We start from the raw sequence: 20,418 nt of genomic DNA on the forward strand, positions 1-20,418 counted from the left end.
TACCCTGCATCCATTGGCCTAAAGCAGTGGCAGGGAATTTCAGGCCAGGAGACTGAATATGCATTCAAGCATTCTTTATCTGACCCTTGGAATTCTCCCCAAGGCACAGCCCTCACGGACACCTCAGTGACCCTGCATTTGCCAGGCTGGGATATGTCCCTTGAGCCTCTTGATTGTCTGAATGAAGAGGGTTGTGTGAGTGTGTCTAGAAACTAACCTACTGTATACCTTGGCCTCTAGCTCCCACCACAGCAGGTGCCCCTTAGAAAATTGCCCAGAAGGAAGTGTGGCCCATGGATTGAAAAAGGCTCCCCACCCTTGATCTGGGAGCAGGGAGGTAAGGGAAGCATTGGCTGAATCTTGTAGAGCGGCATCTGTTGAATTTTTGATGACAGTGGACAGGGGTAGTGGACGCTCCTGCAAGTTTGGGCTTCTGGGTAAGAGTAGATAGTAGGATGGGGAAGGAATTTGGTCTGCTTTTTGCAGGAGCTGATCTAATCCTAGGCTTCCACATGTACCTCTGGGTTGGAACACAATGCCTAGTAAGACTGGAATGCAACTTCACCAAATTTTTAAATGCAGTTTCAGTGAACAACAACAACAACAACAACAACAACAACAACAACAACAACAATAATAATAATAATAATAATTTATTTATACCCTATCTGGCTGGGTTTCTCTGGGCGGGTTCCAACAAAAAATTAAAAATACAATAAAACATCAGACATTTAAAACTTACCTAAACAGGGCTGCCTTCAGATGTCTTCTAAAAGTCAGATAGTTGTTTATTTCCTTGACATCTGGTGGCAGGGCGTTCCACAGGGCGGATGCCACTACCGAGAAGGCCCTCTGCCTGGTTCCCTGTAGCTTTGCTTCTCACAGTGAGGGAACCGCCAGAAGGCCCTCGGAGCTGGACCTCAGTGTCTGGGCTGAACGATGGGGGTGGAGACGCTCCTTCAGGTATACTGGGCCAAAAACGTAAATGTCATGCATTAAAGATGTGCACGCAATCGATATTTTACAGGCAAATATGTTGAAAAACATTGAAAAGTCTGTTTATAAAGTCAAAAGTGCATAACATGCACAGAATTTAAATGTGGACTTTTCCTGTGTTCTTTCTAAAAGAATCTGCACAATGGAACAGATGAGTAGCAGCAGGACTGTACTGGAATTGCATTAGACTGCTCAGTAGATAGGAAAGTGGTGGCAGAGTTTAAAAGAGAAAGAGCATGGCAAGCACTTACCTTTGCAGAGCTGTTGCGTGCAAACTTCACAGAGCTGGATATGGTTCAATGGAACTTTATTGAGGATGAAGAAGCTTTCAGCATGCTTGACACCAAGGATGAAAAACTAGGAAAGATACCAAGGGGTGAAAGAGAAGGAAGAAAGAAGAAGGTGGGCAGAGGAAGAGACAAAAGACTCCAGAGTAGGTGAGCTCTGTGGAGTAGGTTGCATAATCAGAACCAACAAGACCAGACAGTGGAGCATCAAAGGCTTTGTAGTGGTAGTGAGCTGAGGGGATGAAGAACTCACCATTTGTAACAAATGTACATGGAAAGAGCCTGTCAAAAAGGCTCAAAGGAAAACCCATCATGCTTTCAGAAAATATTTAATAATCAAATTGCAACCTTTATTCTGGCATTGCTGGGCTGTACCATAATATGATGAAACTTTAGAGAAGACTTAAATTGAGTATTCTGCAACAGCCCTGCTTCCTTTATTTGTAATTCGATATAAAAAGATTCTACCCAGGGAAACGGTAAGTAAGGATCCAAAAGAAATAAGTCAGGTTTTCATGGACTTTCATCAAAAACCATGTGTCTCATCCTCTTTGTAAGCCAACTGTGACTGGGGACTTCATGAACGGTATCAAACCGCTGCACTTGGATGGTAAAGAAATACATGAATAATGCAGTCACAAAAGTGGAAGCTGAGCTTTCTCTAAGAGAGAGCTAGTAAGGGCAGCTCCCCTGGAAAGGACCAGAGCTGGTGTAAATTCTGTAGCCACTATAAGCAGCTGGACCCTTTGATCCTAGAAGACTTTACGAGCCAGATCCCCGCTGTAACAATTAATTCATAAAGCTGACAAGCGTAATAGACCTGCAGGGGTTAGGCTGGTGTCCTTCATTAATGCTCGCAGCAGGTGTGTGGGCAGAATTCTGGCAAAGACATTGCAAGAAAAGCTTCAGAAAATGTTTGATTCTGACCAGGTGGGCTTTGTCAGGGGAGAAGTACTGCACCACAGTGTTAACCAAGGAAAGAAACGTTAATATGCTTCTTCCTTGGTGAACACAGCCTCCATCTTCTATATCTGAATCAAAAATTAATTCAGAGGGTGGTTCTGTAGGGATGTTCCACAGAAACTATTGCCAACTGAGGCCCAACTCACTTCAAGAATTCGGAACCAGAGTGTATAAAACAGAAGTTTAATACTTAAAACAGCCCTAGGTAGGCCTCTATAGTCATATATGTTTCCCTATAAACCTACTACACACACACACACACAAGCAAGTTTCCAGCAAACATAAAGCTCTAACCCTTGGTGAGTTACTAGGGAAAGTATCTGATGGCCAGTTGTGTGTGGTGTGTAGGATTTCTTTAGGGCTTTCATTTAAAGCTTCGTGTGTGACGTCTGATGAACAACCAGATAGAAAAGGCCATTATATTTGAGGTCCAGCTGTTTTTCAGCCCTCTTCACTCCAATGACTCGTCGGGTTTTCTAATTAAATTATTAGACTGTTAATTCATTATTCTCTGGGTTAGAAATATTTCCAGTATGGGCCCGCACAGACACTTGAATTCTAATTTGTTTGAAGTCTAATAAAGAAAGGCTAAGCTTTTTAGTCAATTATTCCACTGCCTCATGTGACTGGTTATAAGAATGCTAGACCCATGCTGATAATTCTATTTCCAGTCAAACAAGGGCAGTGAGAAGTGAGGAGCACATATGAAATGCTGATTAGAAGGGCAGCCGCGGTCATTTCTCTCTTCCATGGCTATGATCATTTACCAAGCTCCTTACATCGCCTCCCTGTTGGTCCACACCAGTTTCTACGATCTTAAAGCTCTTCACTTCTCCATCTCCCATACTGAAATTCTCTGCTGCTGTTCCTTTGTGCCTCCTTTGGTTTCCTCCGCTCTGCAGAAGATCGTTGTCTGCTGTCTACTTTTTTTAAAAAAACTCTGATCTTCATGGTCCTTGTACCTAGAAGAGCCTTGTATTCTTTGTTCCTCTAGCCACTTCCTCCTTTTCTTTCATGGCTTTCCTTATATCTTTAATAATGTTTACCTTATGCCATTGTAGGCTTACCTTACGTCTTTTCCTACTGCAGAGTTAGCTGGCATGAAAGCTTCCAAATGTTGCTGAACTACAATTCCCATCATCCCTGGCTGTTGTCAGCGCCATTATCAGGGACTGACTGGACCCTGAGGAGTGGTGGCTTGATACAGATGAGTGGGCACTGGGTGAAGCGGGGGTTGGAGACTGACTTGGAGGAAAGTGGGGGCAGTGGTGGAGCTAGGCACCCGGAGTCCGGAGCGGCAGGACGGGGCGATCCGCCCACAGGGTGAGCGGCGCAATCCTTGGGGGGGGGGGTCCGATCATGGCACGGTGGTGTGATCCTCCCAGGGGGCCCGATTGCAGCACAGTGGTGTGATCCCACCGGGGGGGCCGATCGCGGTGCGGCGGTGTGATCCTCCTGGCGGGGGGTGATCGTGGCACGGCAGCGCGATCCACCCAGGGGGGATTTTGTCACACCCCCTCTAGGATGGCACCCAGTGCAGCCCACCCCCACTGCACCCCCCTTCATACGCCCCAACTGGGGGAACCTATAACCCCTGGGAGATGAGAGGCAGAAGCAAAGAAGCTGCAGATTTGGGGAGGGTGTTTCCACACCTGCGCCTCCCTCTCCTGCTCCACTGTCTCCCAGTAGGGGAGATATATAGGGCAGGGCCTCTGTGTTGCAACAACTGCCTCGTCAGTTGATGGTGCTGATGGGAGTTGTAGTCCAATGACTTAAGAAGGGCACTACACCAGGAGGGTTAACCCCCCACCAAACCAGCCCCAGTCCTCATTGCCAGTTGCTGAATAACTTTCCATTCCTGGCCATCATGGTCAATGCTTGATAGCTCTTCCCCCCTGTGATGAACCATGCAGCAGCCAGACACCATTTGCCAATAGAAGGGCTTATATGTATGTACATACGTAGACTTCATCCATGATACATGGATTGTGTCCACCAGGAAATGAAGTAAATTTGCATGGCATTTGCATAGATTTTGTGTCACATTCAAATTCCTATTATCGTTGGCAGGAAGGATAGAAGGCCAAAAAAATAAATGAGGGGCTACCACAACAAATAAGTTTCCCCATAATAATATTTTTACACTAGAAAAGGCTTAACCAGTTGAATTCCTGCCTGCTTAAAGGGACAACAGACCTGGTCTCCCCCAGCACCAACCCTAGATCATGAGTTGTAAACCAGTGTTGTCACTATAGATCTTACATCAATTGATCCTGGGCTGACAATACTATAGTCAGTGCAAGACGCAATTTCAGATGGCGTTGGCAGGTGGGGGGAAGGGCAGAGCAGTCAGAAGAGATTTAAGATTCACAGCAACTAAGGTTTAGTTATCCATGCTTGGATGAATTGTTTCTAAAGCAAGCAGTGCGTTCTAAGAACATTTGTTGTGATTATTTATTATTTATACCTCATAATAACTACAGCAATGGCATTGGCACAGGTCAAACAGCCACCCTTTTCTTTTTCTCTTTCTTTTATTTGAACATAAAGGATGTCAGCCTTTGAAATGAATATACCCATTTAAGTATTTATAGCCACAGCAACAACAACAACAACCCCCATCCCAAGAATCGCCTTATTTTTAGCCCATGGATAGGAAAGCAATTAATCTCCTCCAACCACCACCCATGTTATTGCTGCAGTAATCCCAACCTACAGTCCCAACCAACAATTTCCCCCTTAAAAAACAACAAAACACTACAAATGGTTGAATAACAATATTGGAGTGCACTACAGGTTTTCATGTCCTGCTCTGCCTCTCTCTGTCCCTCAGTCCCCACCCCTACAAATGTTAGTATAACAGCACTAGACTACTTAGCTGTAACCTGCAGTTTCTCGTCCACAAGGCTGCCGCCCTGCAATACAATGTTAATGTTATATTAATTCTTAATGTGCACATACTCAGAAGAAAAATAGCATTATTATTTTTTGCATAAAATTATACCGGCACTGTAAAGAGCCTATCTTTGTAGCTACCTTTTGCTTTTGGGTGGGCAACCTACCAACCAGCCACAACTACATTAACATCCTCATTTTCTCAATTATCACTCACCAATCACTCCCCTGCTAGGGAAGACAAAAAAAAAATGTAAAATGAAGCAGGAAGCTCTTTCAAAATGAATCTACAGAGAAAACTCAAGAGTGAAACCAGCTTGAAATGTCTCAGTTGCCTGGAGAAGGTACCTCCTGGGTCATTTTGAAACCATTTGTTGGGTGGTCTTTCCTTTGGTCTGTATGACTCTTGACAGTTGTCATTCACAGGTGTGACGTCACTCAGTTGGCTAACAACTCTTACAGTTGCTTTGAATAGTGCCTGCACATTTTGTGTCCTAACTTTCATTCTAAAGGATCTAGAGTCTTGACAGAATAGAAAACTCATCGTCTGGACCCTTCTGGTTCTGAATCTAATACAGCAGCACCTTTTTAACTGTCTCCTGGATTTACATAGCCCTGCAACCCCTCTCATGCCTTCTTAAAATCCCTGGTAAGGTAAAGGGACCCCTGACCATTAGGTCCAGTCGTGGCCGACTCTGGGGTTGGGGCGCTCATCTTGCTTTATTGGCCGAGGGGGCCGGTGTACAGCTTCCGGTTCATGTGGCCAGCATGACTAAGCCGCTTCTGGCAAACCAGAGCAGCGCATGGAAACACTGTTTACCTTCCCACCAGAATGGTACCTACGTATTTATCTACTTGCACTTTGACGTGCTTTCGAACTGCTAGGTAGGCAGGAGCAGGGACCGAGCAATGGGAGCTCACCCCATCACGGGGATTCGAACCGCCAACCTTCTTATCAGCAAGTCTTAGGCTCTGTGGTTTAACCCACAGCGCCACCCATGTCCCAAAATCCCTGGTAGTAACTAGAAATTAGGGATTAGAGGATGCTCTCTTTTCTGTTTCACTATTGTTTCATGAGTTGAATTTGCCACATGTTCGGCTCTGATGGCTTTCCAATTTAATCTGGAGAATTTCTAAAATAACTTCCAGAAAAGATTCAACAACAATTTGCTACAATTATCACACACACTCACCTCTTTTAATGCTGTCAGCAAACCAAGTGCTACTTCTGTTATAGGTCCTCCTGAATCCACGCTCTCTAAAATAATTCCATTAGTTTGCTGATTACAATTGTAAAAATGAAATGAAATGTCATATAGGTAAATGATCCCTCACTGCAGATGCTGAAAAACAATCCTAAAGAAAAATGATCTGGGACTCAGATTAAATTATAATGAGACATGAGAGATTAATAAAGTCAATATCTATCGTAGGCACCCCCAGACAAGAAAGGCACATGCCTGATAGTCCCCAGGTCTGTGCCCTGTGGAACAGTGGGACTATGCCCCTCCAGCTTATGTACCCTTATCTGATGGGGGTGTGTGCACAACCTGAGGCTTCTCCTACATGGAAGCCATAGCTGCTGCTTCCCTCTTCAAGCCCCTTCTGGTTGTAGGAGACAGTGGGGCAGGGGTGGTAAGGAATAGTCTGGCCCATCCCTCACCTGAACAACAACTTCCTCCAACGTGCTCTGTGCATCCATCTCTGTCTCTGATGGCTCTGATCATTCCACTTCCTCCCGCCCTGGCCCTTCCTCACGGGCAGCACAAAACCCCATAAATCACTGGCCTCCTCTTCTGGAACTATCCCCTGGTCTCCTGCCTCGCCCACACACTCATCCATAGCTGTCAACCTTCCCTTTTTTTGTGGGAAATTCCCTTATTCCAGCGCCGTTTCCTGCTGCTTCCCGCTGCTATCCCAGATTGTTAGATATCCCGTAGACTGTCTCTGGGACAGGTGAGGCTGCTGATCCCTTATTTTCGAGGCTGCTGATCACTTATTTTCAAATCTTAAAGTTGACAGCTATGCACTCATCAGAGCACTGCCAGTCCTGGCAATCTTATGGGACTACTCTGAAGTTGTGTAGGACTATTTAAGGGAATTTTAGTCTCTGGTAAGGGTTTGAAGGCAGCAACCGAAGGTGCAGCTTTCTATACGCGGTTGTCTGTATTTCATGTTGAATGGTTTGCATGATAGGTACCTAAAATCCTTTGGTTTATCTATCTGTATTTGCATTGTGATATGTCCACCAGCATTCATATAGGCGGCATGCTTTTAACAGATTTCAAAGATTTCCATGAAAATCTATCCAGAGCAAAAGGCGAATATATTCTAGGAAATACCATGTGCTTTATTTTCAATTTTTGTCTCTGTTTATTGCACACTACTTGAACAACTCAATAGTTTGAGACTTATGGTTCTTCCCAGCAGCTGATTCATTCTGCCAGAGAGGAGATTTCCTAGGAATAAAAGAACTGCCCAGTCACTGAATTTCAAGGTAGATATAGCTCTTCTATGCAGTCATTTCAGATAGTTATGCTTCCTAGTTATTCATCCATCTTCATTCCTATTAAATACCTACTAGTCTCCAGTTAGCCAATGTCAGCAATGGTGATTTGCAAGTACAACATAACAAAAGATGGTGTGCGGAAAAATTAGATTTGTCTATAAAATTTTAATTAAGCAATGGAATGCATGGCCAATACTGTGGTTTCAGCTGTGCCAAATCCTTATCTGAAAATTCTGGTATCATGACAAAATTCATTACACTTCATGAATCTGCCAGATATTAAATTGGTACAGACTCATATGCTTACCATCAGGTCTTATTATTTGATTTGCTGCATTATCATGCTGGTTTTTTATTTTTGTGTGTGATACTTTCAGTATCCTTGCAACATTTTTGAACTAAACATCTTTATTTTTGCAATATTTAGTGACAAGTAAAAAATGCAAGACCTGGCTAACCCATAGTCTTCCAGACATTGTTGGACTGCAACTCCAATCCTTCCCAACCAGCATGGCCAGGAATGGTCAGGGATAATTTGGTCTGGATTACATCATCTGGAGAGTCATAGGTTAGCCACCCCAGAACTCAATACATTTCCCCCCCCCCCTTAGCATGTATGCTAGGAAAGCTGTCTTGCTGTACTGTATGATTTTGTTTGGGTTAATTGGCATAAAGAAGGCAAATGCTGCAAATTGTGAATTGCCCCTAATCAGTGATGTTGTGATTGTTAACTGTTATTCATGAGTCACATTTGAGCATGAATAATATTAGCAGGCAGGTATCTCTAACACACTGGGAAGCAAAAATACATCAATATGTGTCTCATAAATGCCAGCATGTAATGATAGGAACTGTTACAATTTACTGAATCATTAAGGCTTCTATTTAGCAAATTGGTTACTATCAGAGATAATGCTTAATGCAAAAGAGTACGTCAGTGAGCATTCTCAAGTTGCTCTTTTAGGGCAACAGTCCGAGTGACTATTAATACCTTAGAATGTCCTTTTTATTGTGTCATTATAATTATTGGTTTTCTGTAAATATAAAATTGTGCCTTAGCCTTCCAAAGTATGAAATATCATGTTGGATTCTTCATCATATTTTTCACATCAGATAGTGGTGGCAGAGGTGGCATGTGTTACATAGGGAGATTTAAAGTTGAATTCTGGTTGAGAACTGAACATAAATGAAAAGGGATAAAAACCCAGGGGAAGAACTTGCTCCTATTGCAAAGAATGGATGTAGATCATAACAACTGACACATTTCTGTCTGGCAATTTCCAGACACAACCTTACTGTCAGCACCTCTAAATTTCATAGAGTTGTAGCAAGAAGTACCTTTTCTGGTAGTTTTTCTCTATTGTTAATATTTCTTTTGCTCTCTGAACTAATCATGTTCCGAATCCCACCTGTATATTTTATTGAAATTTTTGCCCCTTGAAAGAAGCAGATTTTTTTTCCCTGTCTCTTTCTTGGAAAATGGATAATCTCGCTGAAGTTCAAGGTTGCTCACTTACATTAATGTGACAAGATCACTAAAGGGTGCTGGGGGGGGGTTGCTTTTAACTCCTCTTTTTTAAATAATATTTTCTAGCGATCTACAACTCCCCGAACCATTTCATTTCTTGGAATACGCTACATCATGATTTTACATCATTACTTTGTATATTAGATTACATCATTATTACCTCCCAGGAGTATTCCAGGAAACAACCCTCCCAGGGAAAGCTGCAGAGGACCAGAGAGCAGTGTGAATATTATTATTTTTGAAGTTCAAGGCAAGAACACACACAGCCCTCGGCCACCTTGTAACACAAATTATTAAAGTTAGTGATTGACCTGCCCCCTACCTTAAAAATTCACCAGAAAATCTTGTTTATCTTCTCCACTTCTTAGGGCGATTGCTTTTGCACCTTTTCCCTGGAAATAGCAAAGAAACACACAAACAAACCCTGCAGCTGAAATAATTGGAACAGCCGTACCCAAAACATATGTCAAGTTCTGACATATTTTCCTATCTGTTACAGTCATCCATAACAAAGCTTGCCATGAATTAAGGAAACCACTGTGTTGCTTTGCCAAATGGGTTTATTAAATGGCAGCAGGATTTCAAGTTGTTTAGCAACTTAAGTCATCTCCACTGTTGTTCACCTTCCCAGTGGAGGTCAAGGGACTTGTGAACATTATTGCACTCTTTCTGACCCCACCAAACCACAAACATCTTTATCCCCCTTGCTGGCAGTGTTCCTCTGTCCCTGAAGTATAGAGTCATTAGTCCGAAACCTTGTTCTACTCCACTGTAATTTCAATGCCTTCTGTATTTCCAATGCCCTTTTGCTACTTCCACCTGGGAAGTCCCCAGCAATTCTATTATCTTACAGTCAAATCCAGGAAAAATAATTGCTAACATTAAAAATGCTGCTGTTCCTCCTTATCTTCAGTCGCTTCTTCATCATTTCAAATATTGCAGTATGCAATATTTGCAGTATGCAATATTGCAGTATGCATGCATATTTCGTATCTGGTATTGCTTCCTTTCTAACAAAATACATTTGGCATCAAAGGCAAAGTGAAGTGGAATCACAGTAGCATGAAACAGCAACAAACACACCTAGCTGAGCTCTGTCTTGTATCACTGGAGGAAAAACCTGATCTTCTGCTTAGCAAGTGAGATATTTCATTTGATATTTGATATTTGTATGATGACTTTCTAAGAGAAAATCAAACTCAAGGCATCTTACCAAAAATAAATAAATAAATCACACAACGTTAAAACAAGTTCAGTAAATATGCTAGCAGTAAAAACAGTATAATTTTAAAAAGTTAGTAACGGAGACTTAAATATCAACAACAGCTCTTAAAAAAAAAGTGTGCCAGAAATTGCAGCTAATAAAAGATTACTGATCAGTACCCCACTTACATCATTTCCCAAGATAATCATCTCCATGTCAAATGTCAGTTCATACTGTGAAATATATATATTTATATAATGGATTATATTAATGTAAAATATGTATATACGGGTTAAATGCTTCCATATATAATTTTGAACTAAGAACATGACTGGAACCTTCCCCTATCAATACATACCTCTTTATGGGAAAATGTCCTAGGCTAAACACTTTAATAGTTCCACCACTACCTTATCTTGTTTCGTTGTGCAATGTGCCCTTACTTGTGATATATTTTGTTTATTCACAAAGTGGTTTAATAACATGTTTCTCAAAATACCTTCTTTTTTTCAGTCTCAGAACCGAACTAAATGATTAGCTTCGCATGATTAAGTTTCCAACTGTATCATGTTTTATTTGGTGATTTTTAATACATTTTCCTTTTGTCTTATTTGATCATTATTTACACTGACTGTGTTGTGTCTTGATGCAAACGGTTTCCTTTGCCCTTGATGATCTGTTGTCACCAGTACTATTTTTTACTGTATTGGGGAAAACTTCCAGCATGCTAGAAATCTGCCCTCTGCCTGTCTTACACCTCCAACCATTTGGACTACTTAAGCTATTAAAGGAGTTAGATATCAATTATAAAGCACAATTCTCTCTGCTGTTAAAGGTGAGGTGGCTGACTCGCATTTCACCATTACAATAAGAAATTGACTTGTGTTTGTAATGTGCAGTGGTAGCTTTAGTTGCATGAGGCCATGTGTACTCAGGGAACTCCATCACTCTACTGTGCACAAGGTACTGGTGAAGCTGGAACTAACCATAGGATAGGATACCATACCATATCAACATGGTGTGCCTTAATAATACGTCTGTTAAGGGTGTGGCCTTAACAGCTGTAATTCCCCTGCATTTTGAAACCTGAGTGAACATGGAAAGCCTTTACTATATCCTAAGCATGGTGGCGATGGCGGTGTTAATTTAGTATTTATTTAATGTGACGCCTCTCTAGGAAGTTTTCTTACTGTCCTTTGACAGTGCCTGCATCTTTGGCACCACAATGTCTTCTGATCTCTGCACCGTCACAGAAAACCCAGTAGTGGTGAGAGGGAGGGAATATGGGAGCTGCTATACAGAAATGCTCATGCAGCGTGTCTGCCTTGTAGTTCTGTTTATAAAACAAGTATTGCATTAGTGGTGTTTTGCTTGCAAAAAATAACGTTGTGGTTATTTTAAGTCTGATTTTGAAAGCTATTATTACTGTGCAAAGAGGGCTTTGTCCTCCTTTCCTTCCTACATACTTGGAATCACTGCCCTATTCTTTCAAGAACTGAAGTGTGTGTGTGTGTAGTACAAAATGTCTGTAGCTGCTCAATCTGTTTATTTCACATGCAAGGAGGGAATATCACACATTGTGACTAAGTGGCATTTAAGACGTCAAAAAGAGTTAGCTTCTGCATTTCTTAACAGGCAGCTCTGGCGATGAGGAGTCACCCTGGCATTTTCCTTCTTGTTTCTTTTGCACAAAGGCCCACCTGCCACAAAATGTGGAATTGGGATTTAATTTAAATAATCCATTTTTAACACGGCTTTAAAAAAAGAACACACACCACAAAATGCTGTGGAAAAGCCTTTGTCACTTTTGCAGTGCTGCACTGGGGTGGGGTGGGATCTGTGCTGCTGGCATCAGGAGAAGGTTATTATTGGCAGCTCCTGCCCATTCAAAGACGACATGCAGCCTATGTTCTCATGAGAACTATAATCAGGCTTCTCCTCACCCCCTGAAGGCGCCAATCAATACCTGCGCATCTCTTCTCGGTTGCCTGCTGCACAGGGTATTGGCATCTTCTCTCATAGAGCACGGTCATTAAGCAGATGTGTCTGTCTCCTTGATCAGACTTCCTGTCACGCTTCGTTCTGTGACCTGGCTAATCCCTTGTATTCAGTATTTCCTGTGAGGGGAATAGGCCTGCAGTAGCAGTCAGTATCAGGCCTGCAGTGCTTGTGCGCTTGAAAGTATATTCACTCAGGTGATCATGGCAAACAGCAGAACGGTAGTAATGTCATCGCTACCATAGGCATCCTTCATGCACAGAGCGTACTCACGGCAGCCCACCCCACCCAGCAGATCTCCTTCCTTTGATACAGACATTTGCATGGAAAGATCTGGCATCTGAGCAGCTGCTCACACACATAGACTTTCTGTTTGCAGACATCCAGTACATCATGACCAATTCAAAGTGCTGCTTTTAAGTTATAAAGCCTTAAACGGCTCTGGACCACGATACCTCAAGGACCGCCTCTTTCCATATGAACCTTCCCAGACCCTGAGATCATGTGACCCTCGCTCACCCCCCTTTGTGTGCCTCCTCCTCAAGAGGTCCGGAGGGTGGCAACCCGAGAACGGGCCTTCTCTGCAGTGACTTCCCATCTGTGGAAAGCTCTCCCCGGGGAAATTCACCTTCATTATACACCTTTAGTCACCAGGAAAAATCTTCCTTTTTAACCAGGCATTTGGTTGATCTGATTGACACCCTTTTAAGTTTTTGAGGGGGGTATTGGGTTGTTTTTATTTTTATTATGTATTTTGTGGTTTTATATCTTGATTTTATCCTGTGAACCGCCCTGAGACCCCGGGGTAAAGGGCAGTATATAAATTCAGTAAGTAAAATAAAATAAATCATAGATGTCCAGGGGTGGGGCTAATGTCATGTACAAGGTTGGAGGCAGAAGCAAAGAGCCTTGCTGTCTCTTTCTCCACAAGTAGGTTTCGGTGGATGCAGAAAAGCTGAGCTGAGCTTTGGTGATGGTGGGAATACTACAGTGCGGTCATTAGCCATGATTGCCTGGACAAATCTGCATGAGAGCCCAAAAGCACAGCTGAACGGGTCGTGGAGGCTTATTTTGCACACAGGAAATGCTGAATACAAGGGGTGAGCGAGGTCTGATTCCCACTGGGCCATTCTGTGGCAAATGGGATTACGGGCAGTGTGCACAGGTTGCAGCTCTGCCACCGTTTGAATGTCAAAAGAAAGCAGAGAAATTAGCACTTGGCTAACTCATCGCAAATAATGGTAAGCACACACCCCCACAGGAAATTAGTAGCATGTGCCATCCTAGTTGAACATTACTGCAAACCTTGGGAGCTGTGAAAATGTATTTGGGCCAGTGCTAGACAACGGTCTACCTAAAGACCTTCTGAACATTGGAGTGTCAGGCAGACGTCGAAAACAGATGTTGACCTATTATGATAATGTAGGCTCCAGTTACCTACATGTTTGGTGTGAATATTAGCTTTAAAAGGAGGTATCCAGTGAGGTCACTCAGCTGGCACCTGACAATAAGCCTTCAAGCATCAGAATGAGGAGAGAAGCCATTTTCAGTTATTCCTCCTCTCACTTGCAGCCCCACCCCACCCTTTTCCCCTAAACCTGCTCTGAAGGGTTTCCCAATCCTCTGGAGCAGTTTTTTGTTTTGTTTTGGGTTTTTTTTGTAAAGGTAAAGGAACCCCTGACCATTAGGTCCAGTCGTGACCAACTCTGGGGTTGTGGCGCTCATCTTGCTTTATTGGCCGAGGGAGCACATGAAAACGCCGTTTACCTTCCCGCCGGAGCGGAAGCTATTTATCTACTTGCACTTTGATGTGCTTTCGAACTGCTAGGTTGGCAGGAGCAGGGACCGAGCAACAGGAGCTCACCCTGTCACGGGGATTTGAACCGCCAACCTTCTGATCGGCAAGTCCCAGGCTCTGTGGTTTAACCCACAGCACCACCCGCGTCCCTTTCTGGAGCAGATTTATGAGTGTGGGAGGCTTAGGGTGGAAGAAGGAAGAATCATGAGCAATTACTTCCTTGCCATCAGCAGAGTGGTACCATTGAAGACAACCCATCAATGTCTTTCAACCAGGGCTCCATGGAACCCTTGGGTTTTGTGAACTCCCCCCTCCCCCAGGATTCCATGAAGTTTTGTAATGATGAAATAGATTTCTTACTACCAATATTCCTTGCGATTTTTACTTTGTATATGTTCGAGGGGTAGCATTTTATAATTGTTAAATAAACAACAGTAAGACAGTAAGAGGAGGCTGGGGTTTTGCAGGATGTCACAACAGGATACAATGCTTCCTCGACCCTGGAAAGAGTTGAATATCACTGGCCTAGACAATCCAGATACTGTAGCCACAGACTGGCCACCAAGGTAGTTTGCCTCTAGAAATACAAAGACTTTGCAGCCCCTTTTCAAGACAAGAAATGTGGGTTTACTGGATGTGCAAGGGTGGAGTAGGGTTTTGGGAGTGCTTTTCTTCTAGAAAAAAAAGGTGCCGGTACTGCATACCCTTGAGTATGCACAGAAAAATAGCACTGGTTTGTGGTAGCAAGCACATTGACCTAGTCTACATGTATTCAGTAGACTGTGACAACAGGCCCCATGCTCACAGGCTTTGTGCACATGACTCTGCAGGGTTTTCTATCACCTAGACAAGTCTATACACGACAGCTTTTGCCCATGTGGGAGGTCAGTCACATCAGTCAGAAGTTGAACCAGTGGGAATGGAATTGGAATTAGAGATGCAGTTAAATGTTATATTCTTCCCATCAGCCATTGTAAGACTACGTATTGCCTCTTGTAAATCAGCCTTAATGCCACTTCCCAACAATTTTAATTCTAGTGCAGACTTGACTGTGACATAGGCTAGTACTGCACATGCTGCTGCCTTCTCTAATAGCACTGTGTGCTACTATGTTTTGCCAGTCTCTCTGTCCATGCATGTGTCTGTCACACTCATGCTTTGTTTGTGTGTTTCCCATAGGCTTTGGGTTGGCCACTGTGGAAGCAGAAGGCGGCACTAGATAGGCATTTGGTAGGATGTGGCAGGACTTCTCACACATTCGTCTCATGTGCTGCATCTCATTTTCCTTTCCAACCTAGAGAAGAACTCCTTAGGGAAATGATTCATAATACAACCCAGTGTTACTAGAAATCACCTAACAAGGTAATTACAAATAGAAGCAGCAACATCACTACATGCTCTCTTCCTAATAGATCATTAGCATGTCCAGAGCAGAGCCCCATTGTGAGTGTGGGTAGGGAAGCTGTCTTTCGTGACCAGTTGTTTCTTGTTAAATTCCCTGGATTGGGAAATTGCCCAATAATTTTGCTCTTCATAATTCTGTGTAATGGTCTAAACCAGTGGTTCCCAGTTAACTAAGTACTGCGGACCCCCTGTTTTCAAATGCCAAGCCATGGACCTCCTATTTTGCAAAATTTTGCTATCTCTGTGGTAGCTTTTGTTATGTGAATGGTGCCATGGATTTCCTGGATGGATTGCACAGAGCCCCTGGGGTCTGCAGATCACCGGTTGAGAACCACTGGTCTAAACACTAGGAATAAAATGAGGCGGGGACTTCCATGTTCCTAAAATTATTATGTGTACCCTAAGTTACGAAACCAATTTTGGTCAAATCTTTCCCTCTTGTCTCCCCAGCCTGAGACTCTGAAAGAGCTTGTCACATTGAACCTTCCCATAATCACAGTAACTCATGAGCTCCAAAACATTGTGGGTAATTAATTGGAAGGAAGCAGTACCTGAAAACAGCAGGTGGCTCGCTGCCTACACGTATTTCTAATATTAGTTTAACACCAGTATGTTTGTAAACGGTAAACAAATTCTGGTTAGATAAAAAACAGAGCAAACACCAACTGCTCACATACTCAGAGCCATCAGATAATATTTATTTGTTATTTTGGATATATTCATTAGTGAAAGGTATCATTTCACTACACAAAGGAATCGAGCCTGTCTACTGCAACTTCAGCCTCTGAGCATAGAGGGATCCCCCAAAGGACACAACAGAGTTCTGTTTTCCCGTTCTTGGTGTATATTCACAGATATAACCCCAGATCATTCCTGAGAATGGGAGGCCTGCGCAGGCCACCTATACCTCATGCCTATTTAGCTTGCCACTTCTAGCTTGGCCACAGAAAATGTAAGACACATAGGATTCCTGCCCACCTTTAACACCTGATTTCCTGAGTGGGCTTGTCAGGACAGGAGAGGGTAGGCTGGGCTCTACTTCACTGGATCAAACCCAAATTAAATAGCACAGCTACCAAATGGTTACATCTGGAGCTCTCTTGGAAATACAATTGATTGACTTAAGTGGGGCTAGCCTGTTTGTTTATGGTAGGGCAACACTGTATTTGCATATTGCTGTATTTTTGGCTTCCACTGCTTACAGACTTAAAGTAAATGTAATTTTCTAATAAATATTAATATGCATTTTAAAGAATATCTTTCTTCCCAATGTGAAGCTCATCTTCTTTTCATCACAGTGTGCTTATGATCTGAGCCAGCTCTGGTTGTTTTAATAATCATTTTTTACGATTCCTCAAGGCATACTGAACAGCAGAGATATGTCACTAGAGTCCTATATTAATACGCTTCCATAGTAATGATTAATTTAACGTCATGGAGATTATAAGAATTAAAAACACATAATCAATCATAAGAGGTTTATTGCACTGGTTGATGTATACAATCTATTAACCGGTCTTTTTGTTTTAATTGGATATTATTTGCTAATGTTTCTTGAAGGCATTCTTATTAATGGGTACAGTCAAAACCTCAGGAAGTCAAGTTGGAAAGCTCACGATAAAATTTAGCATACACGTTTCCTACATTTTACTAGCCCCTAAAAACCCACAACACAAATACAATTTTTACATCATAAAAGATGAGCTTGTTTGTTCAAAAATGGTGCTAGAATTGGCTTTTAGTCTGGATTATACCAGAAAAAGCAGAAAATTTATGTACAATTGAGACTGTGCATTCTAGAAATTTAGGAATTGTATTCAGTCTTTTATTCATGGTAGCTGACTGGAAAACATTCCTGTTGGACTCCTTGGTTTCCATCAGGTCTGCAGTTGACATTTCAAACAGGAATGGTGCTAATTGACAATAAAACTGTATGCTTCCTCCTGGTGAGGAAGGCTGAAGCTTAGGTGGGAGCTGCTGTTTTAGCAATGAAGTAGATTAAACCGGGAGCTTATATAGGTGCTGGAGACTCCGCCCCTTCCTGCTCTAATTCAAGTAAATGTCTCCATATCCTTCCCCCAGCAGCCCCATGGACAGCTGACTGAGCATTCCAAGACTGGCTCTGAAGCTCCAGCCTGGGTCGCTATCTCCTCTGCTCCTGTGAAACTGGATGAGATGTGTGGGACTTAGAGCCCACCAGGAACCCAAGCAGCTCTGCAGTGGGGGGTGTCCAGATTCAGTGGCTCTTAGGATCATTGATAGTGTTGAGATCTGCTAGAGAGTCCTGATTACCTTGCTGCTCACCTGAGATGGTCTGGGCAGGGCTGAACCCTAACAAAAACTATGTGAAATCATAACCTTTGAGTGAGGGTCTGCATACCAGTGGTCACTCACAATAGGTTTATCTGCTAAACCTTAGGAATGTAGCAAAAGCAATGATTTCATATTTGTTTGTTGTGTTGTGTTTAGAGGATGAGGACAGGGGAATGATCACATAACGTGGGTGAGTGTGCTTTTAAGTGGTAATTTTTTTAGTAAAAGAATTAAAATCCTGAAAGGTACTGTACTGAAATGATTTCTAATACCAACAGGATCAGCAATAGCTTTTAAAGGATTGCTAAAGGACCAAAATGTGATTTAAACTGTAATAGATATTGATTTCTATATTAGTGTTTCTGCTCCTTGTATTGCATATCTGCTGCCATTTGCTAAAACAAGAATGACATTTTTCATGGTATTGACTGTAAAGTGAGCTGAATTGCAGTAGTCCTCTACTCTGCTTTAGATCTTGAAAATAATTTTATGCAAACAATAATGGTTAAGGTTCATAAGGCTGCATTCCCTGGGCTTTCAAATGATATACCAAGTATTCAAGAAATGTAGACAAAAAGACTGCGAGGAGCCTAATGAGCTATATCTTTGTGGGTATGAATTTCCCAGAAACAATATTAGCAAGTATTCCTTAACAATAATGCAAGTTACCAAAGCAGTCATCACAGGATGACAATAGGAATGGCAGTGAGATTCAGATTTAACGCAAACCTGCCCCATTTACACTTCCCAAAACAGTATGCCAACAAAAAACAACAGCTATCCTTTGAAATCTGCACTTCTCTAAATTTTGTGATGCAGAAATCTTAACAAAAAAATGTGTATCTTACGGGAAAGTGTGCATTAAAATGTATATATAAGTGAAAATGCCATGCAGAAATGCATTATACTAGGGAAGACTGTGCAAAAATGTGTATAGGAGCTCAAAACGGGGTGGGACCCAGCTTCAGGCATGCTTGCAGAAAACTGACTATCTAGACTTCTTTCAATCTGGTTTCAAAGCAGGCTTGGCTGCCCTGGTTGATTACTTTTGTTGGGAGTAATATAAGGGATTCCATTGAATTAAATGGAGAGGCCTGCTCACATTGTAGTTTTCGGTGTGCTTTGGAATACTGTACTTGTGTTCTGAGAAGGAATGCATCACATTATAGGTAGGTATCCCCATATGTTTTGTGATGGCTTTTTAGAAAGGATATGGGGGGAAAACATGATATGAAAAATAGGGGGAGATGGGATGGGGCTTGTGAGTTTCATAATGATCTCCCCTACATGTTCCTCCTTAATCCCAACCCTGGTGGTGATGAATCTGAATCACAAGCAGTTCTACTAACAATCATCAGCATTCTCTGCATGAAGAGAGGCTCAACAGTAGTGATGTGCAAGTCTCGTGCTTAAATTAATGATCTGCTGCTATCTCAGCCGCCATTGTTCACTTGATTCCAGCTGACCTTCACCCTACCCAATCTTCATCTCCTCCTTACCATTACAATTGTAAAATTAGCCCGTTATATATTCTGATAAACAAATGGATAGGTCATACAAACCACAGTCTCTTGTCCTTTAGTCATGGACTCAGCCATTAAACCCAGATGCACTCTGCTTTTCTGCGGCTGTACGTATTAAAGATGTCTATGTTTCCAAAGAGATTTATTGAAGCTCAACGTCCCCCCAAATGGCCTTGTGTTTTCATGTCAGAAGCTGTTATTTTTGAGCATGCCTGTGGGGTTAAAGGGGAGAGAATTAGAAGTTTGAGACAGTGTTTGTTTAAATTCCTGATGAATTATACAAAGTCTGCATGTTTATCAGAAGACTTGTCATTTTGGTAAGACAGAATGATGGGAACAAACACATTTAGTGAAGAATCCCACGTCAAAAGGAATGCAATTAATCTTCACTAAACCATTCTCTCATGTGTTTTTACCAGAATGAGACAAACACGCTGTATAGGCCTTTAACAATTCTAGAGACAAGGACAGTGCTAGGAATCCAAGATAACTTTTCCTTATCAGAAGGCTTTTCAAGTAACTGTAGATTATTTTGCGCCATGCCGTGCAGTTAAATGTCAAAGGATACATTTAGACAAAAGGTAACTGATACAGAAACGATTATTGGGGTCTTCAGCAGAATCTTTTGAAATGAGGCTGTATTTCTACTTTAATTTAGGTCACATAAATAGTTCTGCCTTCCCCTGCATACTTGTCTGCTTAAGCTATGTGTGTAGCCTTCTAAAAACCAAAGCAATAGCAAAGGCAATCTGTTGAGCCATGTACTGTGTATGTTGTCCAGCTTATCGCTAAATTTCAAAACAAATGATACAGCCCAATAATTTGTTCTTCCAAGTTTATAATGCTGGTGAAGTTTACAAAGAGATAACTTCCCCTGCCACTGCTTTCATGTTCAGACAATAAAAACAGGGGAAATGTTTATTTGCATTATTCAATTTAAAATATCAAAACAGGGGACTGTTTAGTAGTCCTCAAAACTGAGTTGAGAACCCAGGAGAAT

The 20,418-nt window shown here is 42.2% G+C and overlaps 2 protein-coding genes across 4 annotated transcripts in view; one reads left to right on the forward strand and one right to left on the reverse strand.

The window, feature by feature from the left end:
- Window positions 1-20,418, forward strand: part of LOC308586222 (glypican-5-like) — a 421,981-nt gene that overhangs the window by 349,123 nt on the left and 52,440 nt on the right. The gene's annotated exons all lie outside the window — the stretch shown is intronic.
- LOC308586287 (uncharacterized protein) overlaps window positions 18,040-20,418 on the reverse strand; it is a 181,184-nt gene continuing 178,805 nt past the window's right edge. For both annotated transcript variants that reach the window (XR_014007768.1, XM_081192786.1), the window contains one exon: window positions 18,040-19,630. Coding sequence is in view for 1 of the 2 variants with exons in the window: in XM_081192786.1 (XP_081048912.1) it covers window positions 19,605-19,630 (26 nt within the window). In the remaining variant the exon portion in view is untranslated. The remainder of the gene's footprint in view (window positions 19,631-20,418) is intronic.

This window comes from Podarcis bocagei (genome assembly GCF_964188305.1).
Source record: "Podarcis bocagei genome assembly, chromosome: 4".
Taxonomy (NCBI): domain Eukaryota; kingdom Metazoa; phylum Chordata; class Lepidosauria; order Squamata; family Lacertidae; genus Podarcis; species Podarcis bocagei.